This window comes from Diospyros lotus, chromosome 11 (genome assembly GCF_014633365.1).
Source record: "Diospyros lotus cultivar Yz01 chromosome 11, ASM1463336v1, whole genome shotgun sequence".
Classification (NCBI taxonomy): Eukaryota; Viridiplantae; Streptophyta; class Magnoliopsida; order Ericales; family Ebenaceae; genus Diospyros; species Diospyros lotus.
The window spans coordinates 24,554,131-24,580,627 of record NC_068348.1 but is presented as its reverse complement, the minus strand read 5'-3'; the positions used below and the strand labels follow the sequence as shown (position 1 = coordinate 24,580,627).

At 36.7% G+C, this 26,497-nt stretch overlaps 1 protein-coding gene across 4 annotated transcripts; it reads right to left on the bottom strand.

Moving 5' to 3' along the window:
* Window positions 1-1,139: 1,139 nt before the first annotated feature.
* On the bottom strand, window positions 1,140-24,721 carry LOC127813237 (glycerol-3-phosphate acyltransferase, chloroplastic). 4 transcript variants are annotated; one of them, XM_052354109.1, is made up of 13 exons: window positions 24,119-24,718; window positions 19,934-20,031; window positions 14,338-14,424; window positions 14,160-14,257; window positions 10,148-10,205; window positions 7,866-7,967; window positions 7,719-7,780; window positions 7,509-7,619; window positions 6,283-6,361; window positions 5,869-5,988; window positions 5,685-5,798; window positions 3,591-3,761; window positions 1,140-1,624 (listed from the first exon to the last, which is right to left on the bottom strand). In XM_052354109.1, exons 1-12 carry the CDS (start codon window positions 24,414-24,416, stop codon window positions 3,627-3,629), a joined length of 1,362 nt encoding a protein of 453 aa, XP_052210069.1. In that variant the 5' UTR covers window positions 24,417-24,718; the 3' UTR covers window positions 1,140-1,624; window positions 3,591-3,626. The 4 variants fall into 4 exon arrangements, 3 of the variants coding, with proteins under 3 accessions (XP_052210069.1, XP_052210071.1, XP_052210070.1); XM_052354111.1 differs by lacking the exon at window positions 24,119-24,718 and adding an exon at window positions 22,578-23,191; XM_052354110.1 differs by lacking the exon at window positions 24,119-24,718 and adding an exon at window positions 20,814-21,855.
* Between the last annotated feature and the right edge of the window lie 1,776 nt (window positions 24,722-26,497).

Here is a 26,497-nt window from a genome sequence, read left to right as displayed (position 1 = left end):
CAGTTTCCAAAATGGAAAAAACAAATAAAAAAATATATCTTAATAATATCTCAAATTATTTTTAGAATATATTTGTTGTACACCTCTTAAATTTTAATTATTTAACTCGAATATCCCTTTGATTTTAGAATTTACCATCTCAATCAATTCCTAAACTTTCTAAAAATAATCATAACCACCCTCCAATTCAGAGAGTGTCTAATCAATTTGTCCTTATTTTTATTATTTCAAATATTAACTAACAATCAAAGGAATATAAAACACACAATTTTTTTCAAAATTTTCTTATTACAAAAACATTGCTTATACAAAAATAGTAAATAACACATCAATATGTTTTTATTGCATCAAAATTTTAACAAATAGATTTATTATTTACAATTATACATTTTCATAGTTTATATATACGCGCGCGCGTAATTCACTTCTCGGGGCTTGCAGGCGGGATATGCCAGGCCACACCCCCGGGCCCCCCGCGGCCGCGGTGGCGGGGCACGACACGCTTCTAATTAATGTTCCAAGGGGGCTACTTGATTTCTGTTTTGTTCCAGGAATTTCATTCCATTTCACCCAATATACAATGAAAATTCATGAATTTTGATTCCACCATTTCCAATTCAGAAATCAAAAACATATTTCATTAAAAAAATGAAATAATGTTTTAAACCCTTTCCCCTTTGATTTTAATTTTTTTGTTAGGGTTAAAAGTGTTTTGATTCTTGTAATGCCATTTCAACCTCGCAACCCCACATCTAGAGGCGCCGACCCTAGATCCTCTCTCTCTCCACACACACACACACGCAGACAGTAAAAGAAGAAATCGCGGGGCCGGGGGGTGGGGGGCGCTTGGCCTAGCCAAACATCAGATCTGGGTCCTACCAGGCCCTGATTTACTACTAAATGCATTGGAACGTTAAACATAGAATGAAACGAAAATTTCTCACAACATTTTCAAGATGCCCCTAAATGTTAGGGCTTCGTGAACCCAAGCTCCACACCTCAAAATATTACCACTTGAATACTCGAATCATTTAGTAACTACTGAACTACCAAAATTCGGCTGCCAATATGTCTTCCCAGAAACATCTGTTAGCAAGTCAAACGCACAACACCAAAAATAAATAAATAAACGAATGCACTTGTTGAAAGCAACAGAAAAATTGCTTCTCAATAATTACGTTACTGGTTCAAATTGTGAAACAGCTTATAAAGCAAAGATTAAACTTTATACAAAACCAGCATCCAAATCACTACAATTTCTGGTACAGGCATCTTTTTCTTTTTTCCCTTTCTTTTTTTTCTGGGGGGTGGGGAAGGAATTACCTTCAAACAAAATCTGATAACATTTTACCTTTCTGTCTTCTGGGACGTTTAGTGAATATACAGGAGAATTGCTCCCAAGGATAGGGATATTTGTTTCAGAGGGAGGCTGAACTATAGGCATGCATCCAAAAGAAGCAGCTGCTGAAACCATTCCCATCTCTGTTGATCTCATCTCCGCAAAAAAGAATAAGCCCCATCAAATATGGCAGATTCACCGGAGATGCTTCATTTGGCAACACAACAGTCTCTTGATTCGTGTCAAGAGAAGCTATACAATTCTTGTCAAAAGAATCATCCTACCCTGTGCAAAAACATAGCAGCAACAAAATCTCAGTTATTTGCCCTACTAACTGGTTTGGAACTCCACCAAAACATTTTAGTTTCAGAAAGCCAGGATGCAATGTAAGATAACTAAGTCGGATTCAAATCAAGGCAGAAATAAGAATGGGATGGAGAGATTAGCGATAAAACAACTACCAACAACATAATATCAAACCTTAATTCCACTATGTTGAGTGGGCCACATAAATTCTGACTCATAACACACCTAAAAGTCTCTCCTCAAGTTTTTCTTGGTTTTCCTTAATCTCTTGCTAAATATTCATTCCATTCCATCAATTCCCTTCCCAAAAACCTCTATTTGGTCTTCTTCTTGCATGACCAAACCATCTTAATCATTTCTCAAGCATCCTATCTTCAATTGAAGCACTTCAATCTTATTACAAATAACCTTATTTTTGATTTTATGTTTTCTTGTATGACAGCATACATATTCATCTTAACATCCTTATTTCCGCTATCATATTTTGCCACATATTTGTGTTTTACTACCTAATATTTTGTGCCATACAAAGCTGGTCATATAGTTATCTTTTAAAACGTTTCTTGTAACTTAAACATAATCTTACTATAATATGGAACATCGGAATGCACTTTTGCATTAACCATTCTACCTTAATACCATGGGTATCCTTTTGGATGATTGATCTAAGATATTTGAAAATCTTTTCTTGATATTATTCTATCTTTAAGGTGTTTTTTTTTTTTTTTAAATTTTGGCTAATGGATTTTTAAGTTCTATTATAAGATCATCCACACCTATTATTTTACTAAACTACATTTCATATATTTGATTTCCAATCTACTTGAACTTAAAATTTCTAAATTCTAAAGTGTTTCTCCATATCTCAAACTTAATATTTATACCTTCTTGTCTCTTATTCACTGACACAATGTTATCTACAAATAGAAAACACTAAGGTAACAATTTATTTGGAAAACTTAGTAAGAATCTAATAAAGAAACATTGTAATACTAACAATGCGTTTAGAATTTAAGGTTTTCACAATATGGAAAAAAAGGGTAAGGAAAATGTTAAAGCTTATGTAGAAGCATCTTACACGTACATAAAAACATTCATTTTCCCAGTGGTTCCCTTTCCCCTTAGTTGTAAGTATTCACTTACTAAAAGGAACAAGGGTGCCTAACCCAATATGGAAAGAAAAATATAAAGAAAATGTTACAACTTATGTAGAAGCATTTTGCACGTACATAAAAACATTCATTTGCCCTGCGGTTCCCTTTCCCCTTAGTTGTAAGTATTCACTTAGTATAAAGGAGCAAGGGTACCACATTGGCGCTGGAGCAGGGACTTTGTGCAGTAGCTAAGTGGCCACTAATCCCCTTCTATTCAGCAATTGCCTAGAGGTGATGATCAGGCGGGTCCCACTTTTCCATCTGTAGTCTCTATTCAGCTCATGTTTGCCTTGTGGTTCCCTTCCCCTTAATTGTAAATATTTTCACTCTTCTTTTTCTTTTCTTTTCCTTCTAAACATCCTAATTCCAGATATAGCATAAGAGAGAATCTTGGAGAACTTTATTAAAATGTTACAATAATTCTTTAATAGACCATAACAGGCATACTAAACTATCTGAAACATTTTTCAAATTATTGTAAATGCTTCTCCAAAAGTTTCAAAGAGTTTCATTACAGCTGGACACACACTCTTGCATCCATTTAGGATTTCATGGTAATTATAGTTGAACTTCTGCAGAAGAAAAGCAAAAACGTACAAAAAGAAAAACCCTAGACCACCAACAAAGGAAAAAGAAGAGAATATAAAGAACGTTTCCCCACAGCAAGAACGAATGCCAATCATGCCAAACAGGTATCCATATTTAACAATATATAGAGAACAACATTAATGACCTAGTTTTCAGTAAAATACATTAAGGACAAAATGCTGCAGAAAATGAAAATAAACTACCTGATCATAAAGCAATGTCATAATATAACCAGTTGACTAATTCCACGGTTGTGACAATGAAATGCTTGGAGCTGACGACTCCAGACCTTTTTTGCCATGTATAGCACATTTTAGCACATTGTACTGCTCCATCACAGAATCATATAGGGCCTGTGTAAATGCCATCTTAGACTGCAACAGAGAACACTTGGAACAGTCAGCTTTGGATTGTAAAACCAATTAAAATAAGACCACACATGCCCACAGGCCAAGCTTTTAAGGAAACGGGTAGAATTGCTTGGCTTCAAACTGTAGAACCAAAAATTGATTTCACATGAATGAAAACACTTGGTAGAATTTCATTTCCTATAACAATAAAATGGAAATAAGATATGAAAGTCATCAGGCTCAAGGATTTTGTCTCTGTTCTGATTTTTGAGGGACACCTGAAGTTCAATCATCTGGAAGTTCCTTGAGCACCATAGTTTTGGAGCTCTATGAATGTCATCTCTTCAGCCCACATGACATAAGCACCACTCCCTAGTGAACAAGTGTTACCAAGCCCACATGCATAGTATAAGTGCCATATAATGATACAATACAAAAATTTGAACCAGATTTAAAAATTGGATATTTTCCACCTCATTTGAAGTAGAAGCAATTCAATTGAAACAGGCAAAAGCAGAAATCCAGAAAAGCATGGAGAACAAAACAGAAAAAGAAAATAAAAGACTTAACTTATGCAACACATTTTTTCAGTAAAAATGTTAGAACCAAACTTTTTGTTCTCCCACACTTGGCAACTGTAAAATGCATCTAGGATTCAATTTAACATATCTTCTCCACTAGCATCTTAGTCTATCCTAATAAGTTAGATATTTGGGCATGTTCCTTTTGGTCATTTCGCCATGTGCAATTACACCAAATTTGAGAACATAGGTCCAAGCTCAAGATCACCATTTAAAGCATCTAATATATGATTTGCTCATGTCTCAGAGTATTGGAGAAAGAAAAAACATGTATTAACACTTATAAAATGGTTTAGCAGGCACAAAAAACAGCACGTCCTAGAAGCATTATGACTTGTAGAAGCCATCACCTTGCCATTCACTTGTTCAAGTCACATAGCACACAGCTATTAGCCTTTTTAAAGTGTGTAGCTTGAAGCCAATGATTTGCACAAAGAACTCCATTAGTATATTTCAGTGAAGTGCATGGTTTTGACACTTTTGTTACCCTATATCAGGGAAGTACACGCCTTATGACCTATGAACAATTTATGTAAGAGGTTCAAGTATGAATTAAAAGAAAACATAAGAGTGATGTGTCAGGAACAGTCTTTATCTCAAAAATCCTGAATTGGCAGATTATGTTGGAAATAAGTTGGTAAAACACAATTCACAGATGGCCTGAAGTTTTTGCTATCTATTTGCTGATTCATAAATTAGAGCTCTACCCACCGCCCTAGAGTGGTGAGCAAACTACTAAATTAGTGGTAGTGCTCAGGTCATTATTCTATTAATCCCACATTCCTAGCATCTCCCATACTTACATCTCAGCACCCAGCTTTATTTCCAGCCAATAGTATGTTATTCTTGTGATGATTTTTGCTAAGATTCAGACTTCAATCAGCATGGCACAGTTGCAAGCACTTTAGAAAGCAGAATCCTAGTTCAAGCACCCAAAATTATCTCAACTGCAGTAGCTATTGCTAAATAGACCAGAGTACTACCCAGGACCCAGATCAACAGTTGTAATGTACAACTGCAAGAATGAAAAATGGACAAATGGAAGGTACTCTTCTTACTTTGGTAAGGTATCAAAAAAGATGGTTCTGTTTATAATATCTTAGTCAATTAAATGAAATTATGAACCTAATAGCTTGAAGTAATCTCTCCTACAATTACAACTATGATTTTTTTTTTTTTTATCGTAATTAAGAACAACAGAAGATTTATAACCATAAAATTAGTACATTGATGTTAAAACTGGTGGATTTGCCATCCTCTGAAACAAATTTAAGTTAACCACAAAAAATTATCATTCCACTCTTCTTAATGCAAGAGAAGAATTAAAAATTCCAATAAATTCAATGGGTGATCATATTGGCCAAACCTCTTCAGGGTCTCCACATGAAGCAGCAATTTGCTGGAAACTGATTTCAGGTACTACTGATAATCCAGCTCCATGAAAGGATATCACTCTTCTCTCTCCAATTTCTTTCTCAACCTTGAAAAACTTATTGTAAGAGAAAAGAAAATGATGTTGTGAGACTTATCTATCAGGGGTATGCATATACCTGTGGTGGAGGGGGCATAATGTCATAACACAGTATTGCTAAGGGATAAATATGACCAGGAACACCAGCATGTTCTGTGAGCCTTCTCATATTGTCCACCGCAGAAGCATCAAAGGGCGCCTGGAGCTCTTTTATCAGTATGGAAAGGAACATTATTGTATTGCAACAAATAGGAAAAGCTGAACACTTCAAAAGAGCAAGAGTGAAAAAAAAAATAATAAAAAAAGTGCAATATGAACACAGTTAGCATATAAAAGTATATGAACAGTGTCCATGTAAACCTAAAATTTTAGCTCCCATATATAGCCATGATAATGTGACAAGAAAACTGTGATATGATACCAACATTTTCAGCTCTAAATTGTGCTCATTTCTTAATCTTTTTGTACTCTTGACATGGGGTTAAAATCATACCGGATACCATTCTTTTGTTACAGGGTCTGGGCGGTCCCTTCCACCACTTGGAGCAATCCATATAATTTGTGATCCACCCCTGGTCAAGCAATCAAAGTCATAATAATCTTTAATGCAAGACCAAGCATGTTAATAAATGTCAAGAAACTAAATGACCTATAGTAACGATGCAGTGGATACAACAAACTGTAACATAATTCAAAAGGACAGAACAAAGGAAACATCTACTATTTAAGGATGAAATAAGCAAAATAGGTCTATTCTCCAGAAATATAAGCATCACATTCCTAATTTGATATCGACATATGGTCTGTTACAAAGAGATTACAGTTTCAATACTTCGTCTACTCACAACCTGAGAACTTGATGTAGAATCCAGGCACATTGATCAACCAGATGCTCTATCTTACAGGAATATAACCTTAGCAGTTTGTCATTTAATGCAAGTTGTATTCTATCTGGCATGTTTCTTATTTTTCATTTGTAAGGTAAGATACATGCCACTCCAACTTCTAGTTATCAAAGAAATAAAATCTAGTAAAACACCACATAGTACCAGACAATGGAATATAGGAGAAGAAAATGAAAACACGAGATGGATTAGGCATGTGTAACAAGGGGCAATTATCACACTAAGGGAAAAGTGCCATTGTCCAATTGGTAGGAAAGGGGCAAGGCTAGATACATGTAGCAGTAATAATAACATAATAGACCAGCGATTGCCTGAAAGTCTAGCTCTTGATGGAAAAACAGGAGCTGTGTCTAATATGAAATAGTAAGATAATGTACTGTTGACTTATAACAGAAAGTGGAAACCAGTAACCAACAGGATTTGTAATTTTAGTTGTGGAGGCAACAAGCATATACATACTCCTTACATGTGCTCGCAAGAAGTTCTTACATTGTTGTACTCAATATCACATAATTCTACAATACAAACTTCATGTTTTCAATGTGTATATTTGTTTTTCTCACTAAGTTGAAATGATCATCCAGTCTTATATCACAATTCAGTTAACTTCAGCAACAATTCAGATATCCTTTTTATTTGAACAAATATGACACTACATGCATGTGAGAGGCCCTTGTGTCCACCCCTAGAATTATGGCATTTGGAGGGATGGCCTGTTACAAAAAAACCCACATGAAAACACCCCCTTCTGAAGGGTTTAATAGAATTGTTTTCAAGAGAAAAGGGCAGCATTAAGAACGTAATATATATGTACCTCAGAAGCAAAGCCATTTCTTTTAAAGTTCTTGTATTTGCTCTTTTTTTCATATCAGCAAGCTTGGGGACATCATACATGTGCTTTTTGGAGTACACGCAAAAGAGATTCCTAGGGCCAAGAGAAGTGAGGGTAAAAAATTAGGAAAAAGGAATAAGCACATTATAATTGTTTAACTATTTTGCACAGCAAAATGTATTTTTAAAGCACCTTCCCATGCTGAAAGGCTTGGAAAGAGGATCAGTTATGACTCTATCTCCAGCTACACAAGTCTGCATTACAATTTTAGGCAGAGTTCAAACAAACAGCTCTGCACACACATAACTTGCACCACAAGGCAGTATAAAAAACTGTCACCAAGTTCTCAGCAATATATGGATGAGTTGCTTCAAGTAGCAAGGCAATAATAGCTGGATCTGCTTCTGTTTGGTGGTTGGAAATCAATACAACGTTATGGCCCTGCATTCCATGGCATTCTGTTACTGATTACATATTAACGAGGAAAGAGAAGGGAAGATAAAAAACCAAGAGCAAATAGGGAAGCTTAGAATAGCATCAAGAATTTTACCAAAAAGAAGATTTATGCAATGCTTTGAAAAAATTGGAGACAGATCCTACCAGGTTTCATTAACCACCCCCTTTTGTTGTTGCGGGTGGTGGAAGGAAGAAGAAGAAGTGGAGGAGGTTAAAGGCCTTAGCAATTCTTCCAAACCGATGAGCATTGGGGTTTGGACGCATAATCACAAATAAAACATCACAAGGTCTTCTCACCCTAATCCCTGATAATGAACTGACACCTCAACAGTGCCTCCTGACCAAATTCCAGCAAGGATCTATTGTATGCGTCCCATTGTACTGAGTGCCCGTGCCCCAAAATGTGGGACCATTTCACCATTGCAGTGGCAATGTCATCCAGAATTACAAGGCCATTTATATTTCAAGGACTATCAGGACATTTTTAGGCTACAAGTTCAAATGCCCGGGTCAAGTTACATAGGTCCAAAGACATGGATGCATGACATTAGTTCTGGCATAGCTTCTTTAAATAAGGCATGTCAGACAGGCAAAAAAAGTGAAAAAGGTTAGAATATTTATCTTACTTGTTTATGCCCTGTTATTACCATATTGTGGTCTAATCTCTTATTTTTCTTTATACAATTGCTAGACAACAGTCAGAAAACAGGGTAATGTTTCACTACATTAAGATGTTGATAATGGCGGTGATGGTGTTGAAGCCATGGATGGGAACAATTACAAGTACTATGTAACACATATGCAGTTGTCACATGGTTATGTTCTAAAATATTTAAGTCAGGTAACATATCTAACTTCTAATAAACTAAGCAGATCAACCAAAGATAAAACCCCAAAATAATTAAGGTCTGATGATTTATTAGAGTTTCATGTTTGATGCAAGTGGACTGGGGTTACTGATACCAAAAGTAAAAGTGTTGTCCAGTATCTACAGTGCCATGGTCAAAGAAACTGAAATAATTTAGTTTGGGTTTTATGGGAAAAATACAATAAATACATTTTTGCTTGTGCATTGACCATCCAACTTTTTTGCTATTTCTTTTCTATCTTTCCGATGCAAATTTATTATGGCAAAGGGCCAAATAAGTCACTGTACTTTGGCCTGGGAGCTAAATTGGCCACTTTAATTCAAAAATGATCAAATAAGCCATTGTACTTTCAGACCCAAGGCCATGTTAGCCATTGTGGTGGATGTCGTCTTATTATTGTCAACGGCATTTTAATTCCATTAACAACATCAACTCTATCCCCAGTCAAACCTAATTAAAAAATTAGATCCAAAATCATATTCCAAACACACTGGGACAGGACAGGACAGCTTTCACGATTGTGCTCTAGGGTTCTTGCATTGTGATGAATTTGCAACTCTATGGGGTTCTTCAAATCAAGAAGTGGGGTTCAATTTGGGCCATTGCAACTGTCTAGGGTTCTTCAAAACTGGATTGGCGGTTTGATTTGGGCATTTGCAACTATGTGGTGTTCTTCAAATCCAAATTTGTGAATGTTTTTCAAATCTCAATCCCGACTAAGGTGGATTGCTTGCGATTGAGGTTTATTGAAAGTACAGTGGCCAATTTGAGCCAAAATACAGTGACTTATTTAGCCTTTTTTAAAGTACAATGACCAATTTGGCCCTGCATTTGAAAGTACAATGGTCATTTTGGCCAAAATACAATGACTTATTTGGCACTTCGCACAATTTATTATAATAAAGTATGCATCACATGCCAAACCATTGATAGCTAGTAGAGAAAAATTATTAATACCATTAGTTATTAGGGAAAAGAAGCAATTAGTAATTGCCTGACAATTTTGACCATACAGAGAACAACTTCATAAAAAATTTATTATTTATAAAAACTGTATATGATTTTTTGAGGGGGCTCAAACTACTATACCATGAATTAGCTTGCTTATTAAGGATAAATTGTATACTAAATAGGCAAAAGTTAATAATATTTGGATCTCTCGTGATTATTAGTTATGAGAATTCAACTGTACATAACATATCAACACTGACTAAGATTACCAAAAAAATGACCGAGAGAAATAACCAAAAAAAATAAAAAAACACCTAGTAAAAAGAGAACCCTAGAATTAGGCACCTGTCGAAGCTTCTCTTCCATTTCATAGAAAAGATGTATGTTGCCAACATATGATCTCCTGAAGAGACAAAGCCAAGCAACATCAAGAACAAGAAAGAATAACTTTATTTAAGGCACAAAATACAAATTTTCATACAGTGTACAATAGTTGCACTAAGGTTTGAGAACAATAACACCTGTTCCACACTAGCTAAAAGATCACAAAAATACATATTAACCTCAACTGAGATTACTTATCAACCAGCTTTAAAAGCTAGGCGCTTCATATTTAAGGAAAGCTTCAAAAACTATACTAGAAACAATTTGGTGTTAAACAACCTAATTCAACAAAGTAATGTCCATCTGTCAAGGATTATAGAGAATTGCAAGTGTGAATTAAAAAATTGAGACACATACCCCTGCTGATTTGTTTCTACCTTTACCCAAAGTTACTGTGCCATCTCCTCTTTGTCTCATATCCTTGCCATACCTCTAAATGGAAGGAACCTTAGCCCTTGGAGGTAAAGTGTTTAGTTGGTTTGAAGGACAAACGTTAATTTCTTGGAGGATGGGAAAACTTCATGGATAAAAGACTAGACTGGAAAGCTAGAATTGTCTAATTCCTAAAATGCTTCAATTTCAAAAATTCCCAGAACATTGATCTAATTACTCAAGGACAAAAAATTGTTATATCCATGTAGAATTCATAAGCCCATCTAGTTATTAATGGTTTTGTGTTTCTCATTATTTTTGCTTTTGAAGACTATGAAAACTTGAAAGACTTTTGTCTTTACATGATTTTTAATTTTTTATGATAATAATGTTTTGGAACCAGCAAAAATATTTATATGCTATTTCTTAAGACCAATGTGTTCTCAGATAAATTTTATTTTACATTTTTTTTTAAATGTAGCTAATGGATCCCACGATATCTTCACATTGCCATTTGCCATCATCGTGTACTCCCTCCCCCAACCCAAAGCACGCATGCACATCACCTAGAGGTGGGCCTACCTGAAGAATAGCTATATAAAAGCAACAAACAGAATCAAATTATGGTTTTTAATCAAGGAGCCAAAACATTGAACATGGCTAGATGATAGCTTGATTACTTCAGAACGAGATGACTAGATGAATTTCTAGGAGATTAGCACTCCAGTATAGAAGAAAATAGTAAAAGCGGTATGTTTATGCAATCATTGCTCCCAGATCCTTAGTTTTTCAGAGTTAGCTCTCCCCAAAATTCTTTTAAGATCTCATCTGTTCCATCCAATTAGTCAGGGATAAGCATATTCCTGAACCCAACAAGGATGTGTATGGCATGATTGAAAGAGTAGAATCAAGATCATTTTACAGCCCATTGTGAATCTCAAAAGGCAAATTAAGATAAGAATTAGCAAGAAAACAAGGGCACACTTTTTTTTATATATCTTTTATCTCTCTGCAGGGATTGGTAGTTCCCAAGTGCATGTGTCTTGTAGTATGGTTTTGAAAGGGTATTCAAAGATGTTATAGTGAAAGCAATAAGCTTGCAGAACACATCAGGAGAGGTTTTAGCAGATACACAAATTGGAGGATCAGAATACGTTGGGAAAAGAAAGAACAAGAGGAGCATAAATTTTGGTCACATCAATAGGCCTCTAGGTCCCACAATTGTTGAAATACAGAAAACGCTTCCAATGGGTCTAGATGAATCTAAATTACCACTCATTATGCACAGATAAAGCTTTGGTAATAAGGATATCCATGTAGTTTGCCAGATCAGGAATGATTTAGTAATTCAATCATCTATTTTCGTAAGAAGTATAAACCAAATCATTAGCATTCCTAGTTTGGCTATCAAAACTGTTCAGTATTGCTTAAAGAACAGAGGGTTCGATGGAAAAAATTATGAGGAAAGGAAAGGATAATCAAGAGGTCTAAACATGTTCTTATGGAAAGATCAGATTATACTAGAAGATTCACACAATCACAAGTTTTCTGTGAAATTGATAGATTAAGGTAGCTTGAGAGTTGAGACTGAATAGATTCAATTGCACAGGCTGCCTCAAGTGCAGGTAGCAAGTTATTTTTTTTTATGCCAGGTTAATGCTAGAGGCTGTTCCTTTTTTTTTTTCCTTTCCCCTTTGTTCTTTTTTGTTTTTGGTAGATTGTACGAGAGATTTCTCTTTTCCATGACAAACGATTTGGTGTAGACAACACAAACCAGCACTTCAACCACTGAAACGGCAGCTAACTATTTAAAGAATTCTCAATGACGCCAAAATTTCTCAATCAAGTAGCTAGGCCATGTTCCTATTTCTGAAGGGGCTTACACAGGAAGAGGGCTTTCCCCTGAACCAAGTAATATCCCTGGTTATACTATGTCAAATAGCCTAGGAATTTCCTATATTAGTTTTTGCCTGGTTCATTCAAAGGGGACTTTTCCTGGGTAGGAAGCAGCTTGAATTCTTAACATGTATAAATTACTAAGATGAAGAAATCATCAATTGGTTATCCATGTACAAGAAGGGTTGGAACCTGGGGACTATCTCCCAGGTAAATTTTCAAAAGCTATTCATTGATGCCTGAGTGATTATAGCTTTAACTCAGTGAAGTGTAAACAACCTGTATACATGTTTGGTAACCCCCCATGATGCCCCCACAGTGCATTTTTTACAATAATTTCTTCATTTGTGTAAAGAAAAAAACAGAATTCAGCATGTGTTAGGCTGTACATAAACAAAATACCACATGCAGAATAAATGTTCCTCAAATTATTCCTACAGTCTAGGAAGCAGGTATATAAACTTCAGTGAAAATAAGGGATCACTATAAAAGGAAATCGAACAAGGAACCATTTTCAAAAAAGGTAGTGTAGGTTATTGGAGATTGGATTATGACGGGCTACTCTTATCTTGCATAGAAAAACCTCCCAAGAAGTCTAACGGCTTTTTCCTTTATGCGTGTTAATCTTTGGTTTCTGCTATAAAAGGGCCCAAGTTGAACAGATTTAATGGTATTTATATCCTTAAAGGTTGTTCTTCTTCAAGCCATTTGATTAGGAAGCCTCTATTTTTAAGTTTCTCTTTTAAAGGATTGGGAAAGAATGCTCAAACTATCAGCGCCTATGGCGTAAGCTGACTACAACAACACAATCAATTGAGCTCAATTGAGCAGAAGTACCACCACAATGGAGAAAGAGAAGGTTCCTAACGAGGTCAATACAGTGATGTTTCCTTCTCTATGATAACTAAGTTTTTCTGATCTGGAGGGGACTTTACTAGGCCAATTCTAACAATGGATTTTTTCATATAAGTTGTTCTCAAGAACCACTCTCTTTTATTTGATTATTACATTTATTAACAGTTCAAATCCTACACTAAGACTAAGTGTACTCTTTTTCATGTCATGCACTGTAAGTTCAATCTTATCTGACAAGAAAATGTCAAAAAATAAAAGCACTGTGCTCAATTCATCCATATCTAGGCCATAAATAACCAAAAGGCGTTTATGTGGATGTGCTTTTCTCATTTTTCCAGTTGATAACTGCTCCAAGTTTCAGTTTCTTTCCCACCTCCTAAAACTGCCACTCATTTCCTATAACAAAATAAAGCAGGTTGCACCAATCTCCATTGTAATTCTCTGCCTTTTGCAGTGATCTTAACTCCACAACCTCAATTAGAAATAACCATCAAATGTAGCCTGAGTCTAAAAGCAACCAATAAATTGGCAACACTGTCTACAACAACAATAATCACAAGCCTTTAGGTGGGGACAGCTATCTTTCAAATATAAACAACAATTCCATCTCTATAATTATATTGGTGGAGATAGCACAGATATCCAAGTGTCAGTAGTGTGCCTTTTGCCAATGTAAGTGGTGATTAAATACAAGTCATAAATGAATGCATGCACAAATATACATGTAGCACTGTCATATACTGAGTGAGTTCTGAACTACTAATTCAAGTCCACAAGGAACACGCTGTTCAAATACTTCACTAGCACACGGTAAACCAATGAAAAGACATACAAAAAATTATTGACTAACCTGAAATCAACCAAAGGCCGAATATAATTTTGAAAAAACATGTAGTAATCAAAAGGTTCACGTATGGCTTTGTGATGTGGCAAGAAGACAAAAGGATCCTGTAAAGTAACTGCAATGTTCATGAAATGGCAAATTCATCTGAAGTTACAAAAAACTTGGCAAGATCAAGTCCAGATACCTCCACATCCTTGAAAATACGATCAAGTGCAACAGTCATATTTGATAGAACAATCTCATCTGCATTAGGAATTCCACTTTCGAAAACCTGAAGCATTAAATTTTGCAAAGAAATTATGAAATATAAACAAGTTAGAAAGGAAAAAAGATACAAGCAGCATACAAAACTGGAAAGCATAGCCAAGACAAACAAAAACAAGACTTAATCCTTAAAGAGACCTGGTTATGTATAAAAACAGTCCCTTCATAATTTTTGCATTCTATTTACCTGTTTGGAAATCCCAAAATGAACAGCAAGAAACAAAGGAAAAGGCCCGACACTGAATTCACGGAATGATTCAAATTAATTATTTTATATCACCAAGTCCAATTGTTCCAACATCTTAAACCTTTTTAAGAAATGGACCAAAATAGAGTGCACCAATACAAACAAATAAAAGTGCACAACAAACAAGAATAATGGGCAAACAAAGACAAAGAATCAGATTTGAACTTAAAAAACTGCTTTGGAAAGAAAAATTTGAGAGAAACAAACATGGATACCAAACTTGAATGCAAGACCTCCTCGAACTAATGGTGTAAGGCATTGATTGCCGCAAGAGCATGTCAACTTGCCAATTGTTCCAAGATCTTAAAACTTTAATAAACTGACCCAATAATGCATATCAAGCTATCAAACAAGCACTTGTAGCATGACAAAATAAGTCCAACGAGCTAATTTCCAATAGTAATAAGCTATCAAAGAAACAACTACAATTCCTTCCTTCAACTTACTTTTTCCTATCAAATCTTAAGGTCATGATTACATAACAGTCAAAGCTTGAAAGTCTTAACTCGTGCTCACAAAAAATAAATAGATAAAACTTGACAAGTCATGGAGATACTATAAGAATCACAACAGTGACATCCAAATAAGAGTTTAGGAACGCTTAGTTTCAGATATACCAAAGCATTCCACTTTTGCACTTAGATTCCACTAGTCTATGCTAATCTATTTGCTTTTGGGATTCAATTTTTGATATATACAAAGTCATCATGGGATTGTTAGCCCACAATTATTTTGGATTTTCTTTTGGCCTACTAAGAGAGAAGATTTCACGATCCTTGTTCACTTGCACCTTGTGATCATGACAGTAAGTTGGTTTCTAGGTTTTGATTTGACAAACCCCAAACAAGAAAATTCTTGATTTTCTAGATTCATATTGGTGATTAAAGTATTCAAAAAGAACAACAAGAAGAGTGAAGTTGCCTCCTAATGCAAGGCATAAAAAACATGAAAAATCTACTATCTCTTTCCCAGTCTTAGTATCAAAATTAAAGGAAACAATATAACATATGATTTTTTCTTTTGTTCCAATCAATGATACTAAAAAAGAAAACTGCCAAAAGAGGCAAACCCTGTCCATGGAGAAACACAGAGCCTTGCTGAAAGAAACTAACTACAAAGAAATCTCATAAAAAAATTAAAGGAAAGATGGAATCTAAGGGAAGGGAGTATTCTTCCTAATCTGCAAAAGAGGGGGGGGGGGGGGGGGGGTGTTAACAGAAAATAACCCTACATAGAAGACCCCCAAAATCCTTCTAACTCCAGTCACGCCAAATATGTCAAAGTTTGTAACAGACCTGTGTTTCTGGTGGAAGTTTTAGTTTTTTGTAGCCACCATATAATCTTAAGAAAAATAGCACCCACGGTGCTTTATTTACTTAAAAACTATGAAGAAATGATCATCATTAGAAAAGTTGGGACTACAAAAAATTCTTGTTCAAAAGAAAACAAAAGATGTGAAAAGGCATACTAAATTATTTTGGTTCATCAAAGAGGAAATTGATACAAGCAGTTAGAAATGAACCTCCAATGTGTGTGTGTGTGTGTGTGTGTGAGAGAGAGAGAGAGAGATGTCACATTCCTAAGGGCAGGATGGTAGTTATAGTTATTCCATATAAGATGGTTGTACCTAGTTGGTTAGGGCTGTGCTGTACTGGGTGTACATTCCGAATGGTTATGGAAGCTGGAGGCTATACATAAGGCCACAACTGGTAATGATTGGGTGTGATGAGCTAAGACAGATCTTTTCTGTCTCTATTCTGTTATCTTCCCCTCTCTCCTTCCTTCTCTCCCTCTCTCTCGAATATTCTTTCTGTCTTCCTCCTTGAATTCTTCAATTCTACCAGAAGAATCCCTTGTCAGATCAAGGAGTTGACAATGGGCATCAGAACCAGGCTTTCCTGGCCACCCGTTTGCGCCCCAGACGTCAGCTAACAGAACAGAGCCAAACGGCAGGAGCCGCTGCCTCTGTGATCGGAAATCGATTCCGACCCGAATGGGTGATATGCGAGTGGTCGATTTAAGTCAGAAGAGTCACTGATGGCGGAATGGACGAGGATGAAGCAGCTGGAAACACGTTTGGATGCTCTAGAGCTGGGGCTCCGACAGCCCCCAATAACAACTCGACGATAAAATGGATATGATGGATATCGCCATATTGGCCTGCATCAAACCCAAGAAGAGTTAAGTCGGACCCAAGCAGAGGGTGCAACCACTCGAGAGAGGTCACCAACCTTCGAGCTGACGTCATGAGCCTCTGTGCCAACAATTGAGCACCGTGTTGAGCTTGTTCTCCCGGTTGCCGAATGCTAGCCTTCCGGTGGACTTTCCTCCAAGGCCTACCGCAGCCCCGATCTTGACAGGGACAAGAGATAGGCCGCATGTCACCAATCCTCTAGGAACAGAGGAACAGCCGGAGAATTCACAGAGGGGAGCCTGTAACCGTGACTCACACCTCTATGCCGAAGCTAGATATTCCGGCATTCAAAGGAAGCAAGCCGTGCTGGTGGGTCTGACATTGTGAGCAGATTCTTCCATCACTACCGGGTGGAAAAAAGCCAGAAGGTGAATTTGGCTGCAGCTTACTTGAATGATATGGCTAACTTACGATTCCAGGGCTGGAATAGCAGGAGAACTGTTCCAGGTTGGGAGGAGTACGTAACAGATTTCTGTGTCCACTTTGGGGAGAGGACCATGACTGACGTTGTGGGGGAATTCAACCAGTTAAGGAAGGTCGGTTCAGTGGAAGAACATAAAACCAGATACGAGGAATTGAAATCGTTACTCATGATTTCCCGTCCTACCCTGGACGAGCCGTATTTTGTGTCGAGTTTCATCAGCGGATTAAGCGATGAACTTCGACCAACGGTGAAGATGTGGCAGCCGGTCACAGTCAAACAAGCTGCAGAAAAGGCTCAACTGCAGGAGTTAGCCTTAGAGGCAGTATTTAAGAAGCAGAGGAACACAGCTAAGGGGTATGCTGGAAGCAGATTGCAGAATTGAAGAGGAGCCCGGCCAGCAAATAGGGCATAAAGGAAATTTGCTTCCTAAGAATCCACCTAATCCAGTTCCAGTGATGTCCCTATCAGTGGAACAGAAAAGGCAGCTGGGGTTCCACTACGGAGAAAGGTAGTCCCCGAGGCATCAATGTAGGAGGCAGTTGTTGCAAATGGAAGGCCTAGAAATCGAGGAAGAAGAAGAGGCAGAGAATGCTGGTGAGTTGGAGGACACAGGAAATGGAGTTGCCAGAGAAAAAGGTAGAGAGATATTGTTGCACGCCATAGAAGGCTGCCCATCAGAACAGATAATTAAGGTGAAAGGCTTGGTGGGTAAGAAGAGAGTGGTGATCCTCATTGAAGCACATAGTTTCCTGGATGAGGATAGCAGTGTTCTGTGCAGGCTACTCCCACTTTCAGTTACAGTTGCTAATGGAAGTAAAATGGTGAGTCGATTTAAGTACCTGGAGTTCAAATGGACGATGCAGGGTCATGAGTTTACTGCCGATCTGAGGATCCTTATGTTGGGAGGCTGCCACATTGTATTAGGGGTAGACTGGATGAAAACGGGGAACCCGTTGATTTTTGATTTCAACAAACTGGAAGTAATTTTTGACTTGTCAGGAAAGAGGGTAACATTAACAGGGAGCATGGAAGAGGGAGACCGTAAGACGTTGACTGGCCGAACGATGCAAAGATTATTCCAACATGGGGAAGCTGATATAGCCCAATTGCATCCCTTATATGCAGTGGAGATGGTGGCTGATGGGGAAGAGGTTGACAGCACTACAAAGGCAGAGGAAGGTGATCATTCATGGCTTAATCCCGCCCCTATTCTACATTCTCTTACCGAGGTACAAACTTGTGACTCTTTACATTCATTGTTGATTGAGTTTGAGGATTTGTTTGCGGAACCTACTGCCCGACCTACCCCCCAACCCATTTCCTTGACCACACTATCCATTTAAAACGCAATACAAAGCTTGTCAATGTCCGATCCTAGATCTCTCTCCTTTTCAAAAAGCTGAAATAGAGAAATTGGTCAAGGATATGCTAACCAAGTCCATAATCCAGCTGAGTCAAAATCCGTTTGCCTCACCCGTCCTCCTAGTTAAAAAAAAAGGATGCAACATGGCAGTTTTGTGTTGATTACCGCTAATTGAATTCCCTCACCATCAAAAATAAATTTCCTATTCCAATCATCAAGGACCTCCTAGACAAATTATTAGGAGCCACCATCTTCTCAAAGCTCAATCTAAGATTAGGATACCACCAAATTAGGATGAGTCTAGCTGATATTCTTAAGACTACCTTTATAACTCATTAAGGCCTTTACGAATTTTTAGTTATGCCATTTGGCCTAACTAATGCCCCTGCTACCTTTCAAACCTTGATGAATCATATCTTTAACCCTTATCTGAGAAAATTTATCCTCGTATTTTTTTATGACATCTTAGTGTACAGCCTTCTTTGGATCAATATCTGAACCACTTACAGATAACCTTCAAGATCCTCCGATCCAATCAACTATTTGTAAAAAGGTCCAAGTGTACTTTTGCCGAGAGGAAAGTGGAATACTTAGGCCATGTAATTACTGGGAAAGGAGTGATGATTCACCCTGCTTTTCACGTCTCTCTCTTGAAGAAGTCAGTCTGACCTACTGATTCCATTAGCTTGGAGCTTCCCCCTACAGAAGAGGACTTAGCCGTGGAAGCGGATATAAGCTGATTGTACCTAGTTGGTTAGGGGTGTGCTGTACTGGGTATACATTCCAGGCGGTTATGGCAACTGGCTTTTCTCTCTATATTCTGTTATCTTCCCCTCTCCTTCCTTCTCTCTTTCTCTCATATTCTTTCTGTCTTCCTCCTTGAATTCTTCAATTCTACCAGAAGAAATCCCTTGTCAGCTTCAAGGAGCTGACGAGAGTGAGCGAGAGAGAGAGAGAGAGAGAGATCAATAAAAACCGAAACTGGGGAATAAATCACAGAAATCCATCACTTCCAAATAATAACTTGTTATCCCAATTTTAGCATTTATATGCTTGTAGTTTCTGTTTCAAGTATATGGAAAATACTCATGATGCAAAGGTTTTTCTTTTGTTTTTTTTTTTTTCTTGGGATAAGTAATCGAGAAGCAATTACAAGCAGAAATACAATGGATGAAAAAACCAACAGTACACGACTTTAAGAAGTAATTGTAAGAGTTTGGGGGGGGGGGGGGGGGGGGGGTGATCCTGTTCCTGCAGTAAAATAGCATGAATTTTAAAGAATTCATACCGCATTCCGATAATTCTGATACAATTCCTCCATTGCCTGAGCAACATTTGAAGGCAGCCTTCCAGCTTCTGCTTCCTTTCTGATTCCAGAAAGCAAATCTATAAAGGGTAATGCTGATCCAACATAAGACAGCAGCACCATATTGATTACAGATAAACATATTTAACCATTTAAGACTTTGAGGATGTCAGAATCTTCAGCATGTGAGACCTATTGACAAAGCATGGTAATCATAACATCATAACATGCTGAGCTAGATGGTCACAGGTCTGCTGACTCTATAAATAAAGGCAACAATGATATATCTAAGAACAACAACAATCACATGCCATAATTCCATTAGGTGGGTCTACTACATGAATTCTAGACCTCCAGAAATCTTTATGCATGGTCATATCCTCTGGAAGGAATATATCTGAGAACAAACCCAAAAAAAAATCACACATAGACAGCAGTTAGGAATTGGAGATTTAATGCATGTGAGATCAAATTGGCAGAAGAAATATTTTCCTATGAGAAGAAACAGCAGAACCAAGCCCCAACATGCTGAGCGTAATTAGATAATGCAAACCACTCATCAATGATGTCCCGCCTCTTTTAGGCAGCATTTGGATTGCTACTCCACATGAACAAACCAACTGATGCAAAAACATCTTGCATTTCTAGTATTTGTATCTAAAGACCAAATTGCCAGATTGATACTCAAAAATTGATGTATCATCCCGCTCTTCTCTATTCTTTTAAACTGGATTTTCCTTCTTTTATCGTCATGTAGATATACATTATGCAGGCACCAGAACATATGCAGCTCAAGCAAACATAAATAAACCAAAAGCAATCCCCCAATGAATACATCAAGAAACTGAATTCACCATACAACCTGGAAAGTAGTTAGGGTGGGACTGCAATCTCCTTCACACAAACATGCCTATATTCCCTAGTGAGAAAGACAATAAGTCTCAAGTGAATTTTTTGCTCTCTTTTCCTCCGTTACCCTTCCTCTTCCCACACCTCTTTGCATTCCAAATTTATTTATTTATGGTAGGCATTAATCCAAATGAAAGGGAAAATAACAAATCTTTGCTAGGATTTTATTTGGAAAAAATCCACCAAAATCATTCAGCATGAAGAACATGTCAACTTAATCTTTTGCACTTATCCTACCTCAACCCAATCTTCAAAATTTGATATTTAATATGGTGGTCCGCCCAGGGGAAATGAACACTCCTAACAAGTTGTTAGGTGCAACATACCTATCTATAAATTAAAGAACAGTTGGTTGGCCAATAAAAAAAATGAAAAAGACATTGTAACACATGCCAAATTTTTTATATAACCCTCCAATAATTAGAGGGAAAAATCCCAAAGGAAAATCCTCACTGTCAGTTAAATAATGGGTACACAATCACTCTTAAAATTGGGTAAACAAATAATCTCTCTACAAAAATGGATCTAAAACATCTATCAAGTGCATGACCAAAGACCTTGAGAAATAAAAAATTATAATTTCTTTTAATTCTCTCATGCACTATAATAATAGAAAATATGGATAAATCTATAATTTTTTTCATAACTGTTGCATTATAATTTTCTATCTTGTTCTTGTAACAAGAGAAATTCAAAAGAACAAAGTGCTTCATCCTGCACTTCCACCCCCTTGTTATAGGGGAATTTTGGAGCTGAAATCTAATAAAGCATACAGGACCTGATCTTATTAATACATGCAGATTTAGTTGCCCACTGGCTTTTGCTGTCTGCTCATAATAGAACATAGATTTCATTTTACAACTCCACCACCAACGAAAGGGAAAAGACCTCAAAATTTCCCCTACCAAACCCATGGGAGAAAAGAACACTAAACACAATCCTTTGTCTAAAATCCATTGTGATCACATTTATACAAAACTCAAACTATTTTCTTGGAATAACTTCCATTACTATATAAGGTACCACATCCACTAGAGAAAGGAACACCAAACACAACCATTCACTTAAATTTCATTTTGAACATGCTTCTACAGAATTCAAAATTCTATCACAGAATAAGTTCCATCATCATATCAGATGAATTATTATCTGTTTTGATCTTCTTAAGTTACATTAGCAACATCTCCATAATTATGCATATTCAATAATAGGGGCATCTAATCTAAGTGCTCAGTGCATGAATGATGCATGAATTTTTTGTTAAAATCCATGATATTTCTGTCACAATGTACACCATATACACTCCTTGCTTTAAACACAATTCTTGGAGAATATAATTTATCCAAAGCATTTTTCCCTACTACAGAAATGACAACCCACTCAGCCTTGATTACAAATAAAAAAACCTCTGTAATTTTGACTATCATGATATAAACTCCCTTGTAGAAGTGAATAGAAATCTATAAGTTGATATTTTGCAATCAAGGTTGTCTGTCCAGGCCAACTACTGTAAAATATTTCAAGACCAGTTTAAAATCTTGAGAAAACAAGCCAAAATTGGAGAAATCCTCCAAATACTTGAGAATCTACTTGAATGATTCCCAATATTCTCTTTGTAGATTAGAAAGAAATATGCACACCAAAATGTGCGACCATGTTTTGCAGGGTGCATGCTGTATATTAAATTTTCTATTGCAAATAAATAAGAATTCCTTACCATTGCATCTCTTCCTTGGCAGAAGAAAATGAATTCGTTCTCACTTTGAAATACCTTGCTAGGCTTAGTATTCTTCATATTAACCTCTTGTTTACCTGCTGAACGTATATCTTTTACAAAGGGGTGTCCAGTGCTTTGAGAGGGGATCAGCGGGAGTCATATTTTGGAAGCAGTCTTCTCCTTGTTTTTTAGCAAAATAGTTTCCACAACTTGAACTCGTGACCTTACAATTACAAAGGAGCAACCTTACCATTGCTAACGAGGCCTGCCTCAATGAGTTGAATTGCATAGTCTTCACATTGAATGATTTTGGAACAGTATTTCAAACAAAATTTTGGCACAGATCTATTCCAACTTGATTTGGATTTTACACCCTCCTTATATCCTCCTCCTTCACCTCTCTCTCTCTCTCTCTCTCTCTCTCTCTCTCTCTATTAGAAATCTGTTGTTTCACTTAGAGATTTTGAATTTAATGATCTTATGCTCCTTCACCTTTCATTCTCCAGCAATTTGTAGCATGTTCTTCTTCACCCTCTCAGCAATGGTGGCATTGGCAAGCTGACAAACGGTCTTTTGGTAATGTCACATGTAGAAACCCTTGTGCTCAATTGTCAGTACCAAGCAACGTGTCTATAAGCGATCAAAGAATGGATTTTTAAATATGGAATAATATTTTTCACAAAAAAAATAATAAATCCTAGGCATATTTTTTCAGGAAAAAATTACAACGTTAAAATTTTTTTTTAATTAGAAATTTTGAATATTATTTCAAAATGAAAACAGTTTGAAATGGTAGCTTATCCTTCCAAATATACTATTCAGATATGTAAGCTGATAATTTTATGCAAAAATTTCATTTTCAATAATGATCATCCGTGGTTATAAGGATGACCTACTATCTACGCATACCAGAGAGTAGGAAAATGGATGCAAACTCACATGCTCAAATTGTTAGAATATATTTTGAAATCTCTCGCATCATAATTTTTTTTCCTGACAATAGAATTTTTTTCCTCTTGGAATGACCATTTTTGCGCGGCTTCTGCCGCTCATGCCCTCAATTCCAGGGGGATGAGGTAAATCGCAGGTACGAGACTTTGGCTCACTACCCAGGATCGAACTCACAACCCACGAGTGACCCAGCATATCACTTGTGCTTGTCCGACCACTCCACGTATGCCCTGGAGCAGATTTTTTCCTCATGCCCAAAGCCTAGGTGGACCGTGCCGAACAAGTATCTACCCTTTTTAAGTTATTTATTTTGTGCAGAATAGTCGTCCAAAAATCCTCAACCGCGTGTACCAATCAAACAAGGAAAGATAGCAAGTAAAAAAGCAACTATTTCTCCATTCTCAGGCCAACTGCCGAAAACACGGAACGCGTATATGTCTGTACGCACGGGGAGCACACTTTAACCCGAGCTCTACAGTGAATTTAGTGAAGCGCGAATGTTTGAACCGTCTACTCGGCACAAACACTCCAAAACCAATGCGCGAAGTCCAAAAGCAGAATAAGCAAGCAGAGCATTGCAGAGAACTGACCTTCCTCCGTTCGGACATCGAGAAATGTGCGCGAGTGGCCGACCGCGGCGGCGCTTGTCCCCGAACCGGAGCTGGACGGCACGACCGTGGAAGCTTCCGGCTCCTCCTTCACCATCTCCGCCGTTCCTCTGGTCCTCGAGAAGCAGTAGAGCACGCCGCGGCACGGACACCTCCGAGCACTCGATCGAACCGCTGCCGAGCTAGTAACCGGAGCGCGCTTCTGGAACGAAACCCTATCTGCGGCGAAGAAGTACTGGTGAGGCGAGGGGGAGAGGATCAACATAGTCCGAGAATGCATTGAGAGAGAGAGAGAGAGAGAGAGAGAAAAGATCGAAAAGAGCGATGGTTGCTCCTTATCAGAGAGACGGGGAGAGAGGTGCGGGGGCGCACGTGCATTTCGTTGCGAACTTGCGGGGCCTGTGATTAGCTAGCTAGTTAGAGAGAGCGAGTGGGTGGCATCGGAGCTTGAAACCGCCAAGACTTATCGGGACGCTTGTCCTGAAGTGGGCCTGCGACGGTGACCTTTTGGTTCCCAGTGACTTCAAAAGTATCAAATTTTCTTGTTCTCCTGAGGGGGAAGAGAAAAGGGAAATGCGAATGAATTTAGATTAGATGCGCTGTTTTTTAGTAGTTCGTGTAGATGATGATGCATTGATTCGTGAGCTTTTTATGCTTATCCATGCCTCATAAAAATTATAAATTTTTATTTAAACAAACAGACCAGCAAGAAAATTGTGAATTTTTATAAGTTTTGAATCTTTTTCAAATTAGTTACAAGACCCATCTATTACTAATGGTGTTAAGTAAATTGATATTTGACTCGTATATTTCTTGAATTTTTTTTATCAAATTAGTCTCCGAACTTTTTTAAAATAGTTAAGTGGCCCCATTTATAAAAATTAATATTAATTAAATTAATTTAAGTTAAAATTATCTGTAATCCTTATTAAATTTAATTTAATTACTGTTGTTTGTTACAAATGGGATATTCGAGACATTTTGAGAAAGTTGGGCGAGTATGTAGCAAAGGTGTAAAGTTTTGGGGCTTGTGGTCCAAATTCCTAAAGTTTAAAGGGTTATAATTAATTTAGTTAATATTGTCAGTAAGGGATGAGATGTTGTGATTCATTGAGAAAAGTTCACAAACTATATGATAAAACTTAAAATTTAATTAAAAACTCAAAATTCAAGGGATATAATTAATTTATCCTTTATGTTATGGAAAATGCTATAGCATAAAGCCTCAATTTATTGTCCGACATTGATGTGGCAACAGATCATTGGGATTGTGGGTCCCAATTATGGATTGGATCCCCCTTCTAATGATTTGTTGTTACGTTAGCATCGACACAAATAACAGATTAGTTTTGATAAAGCACATATAATGCAAAATATTTAAAATTCTCTAAATGTGCATTTGATTGCAATCATGAAAATAAAATATTTTATAAATAATTGAATTGAGTAGAATTAAATTATAGAAAAAATGTCAATTAAATGTATTTGATTGAGTTAATTTTCAATTTAAAAATTGTTGTACTTTTTCATTTTTGTTGTGTTTAATTGCCATTATTTTCTATAAAAATAGTCAAAAATTTCAAGTTTTGTTATTTAATAGCCATTATTATTTCGATGAAAATTGTCACTTTTTTCGTGAAAATTGTTTTTTTTTTAACTTGAAATTTGACACGCCTACACAATGAAATCCCAACATGTGAATTTCTGACGATAAAATTAGAAAATTCCCACGTAACATGCACAAGCAAATTAAAGGAAAACTATTTTAAAGACTTACACGTAAAATACACAAGCAACTAAGATTCTAATAAACAAATCAATAATAACACAAATCAAATATGAAATACCAACAAATCGAAGGACAACTCAAAATCGACAGAAAAAAATCGAAGATGAACTTAGAAAGAATGCGAACTTAGAAACTAGAACAAATCAAAGGAGAATCGAAGCTTACCAGAATAAAGGGGGAATTCAAACCTTACTATGGTAATTTTCATATGATTTCATAACAAAAAATGAAAGGGAACTCGAAATTAACTGAAACCAAAAAGAATGTAAACCTTATTGTGGATGAAGACAAAAGGGAATTTGGAATTAGAACTTAGATTTGGCGGAGACCGATGACGAACAATAGCAAAGAAACCCTACGAAGATGATATGAAAGTAATGTGTGAAAAAACTAATTGGAGACAAGTTGGAGACAAGTTTAATAGAGAACATGTTGGTTAGTGTTCATAGTTCTTGGAAAATTCAATCTACTCCAAGACAAAACATTTTCCAGCATTTTGTGGAAAATTTGACCACATGACAAAAAGTGAGAAAATATTTTGTCTAAAAAATTTGGCCAATCAAACAACTTAA

Excerpts from the sequence above, each read along its gene's own strand:
- LOC127813237 (XM_052354109.1), bottom strand. The coding sequence starts at position 24,416 with ATGCATTCTCGGACTATGTTGATCCTCTCCCCCTCGCCTCACCAGTAC. Across the intron at positions 7,620-7,718 it reads AAGCCTTTCAGCATGGGAAG|GAATCTCTTTTGCGTGTACT; the intron begins GTGCTTTAAAAA and ends TCTTGGCCCTAG. Across the intron at positions 5,799-5,868 it reads TTATGCCCCCTCCACCACAG|GTTGAGAAAGAAATTGGAGA; the intron begins GTATATGCATAC and ends AAGTTTTTCAAG.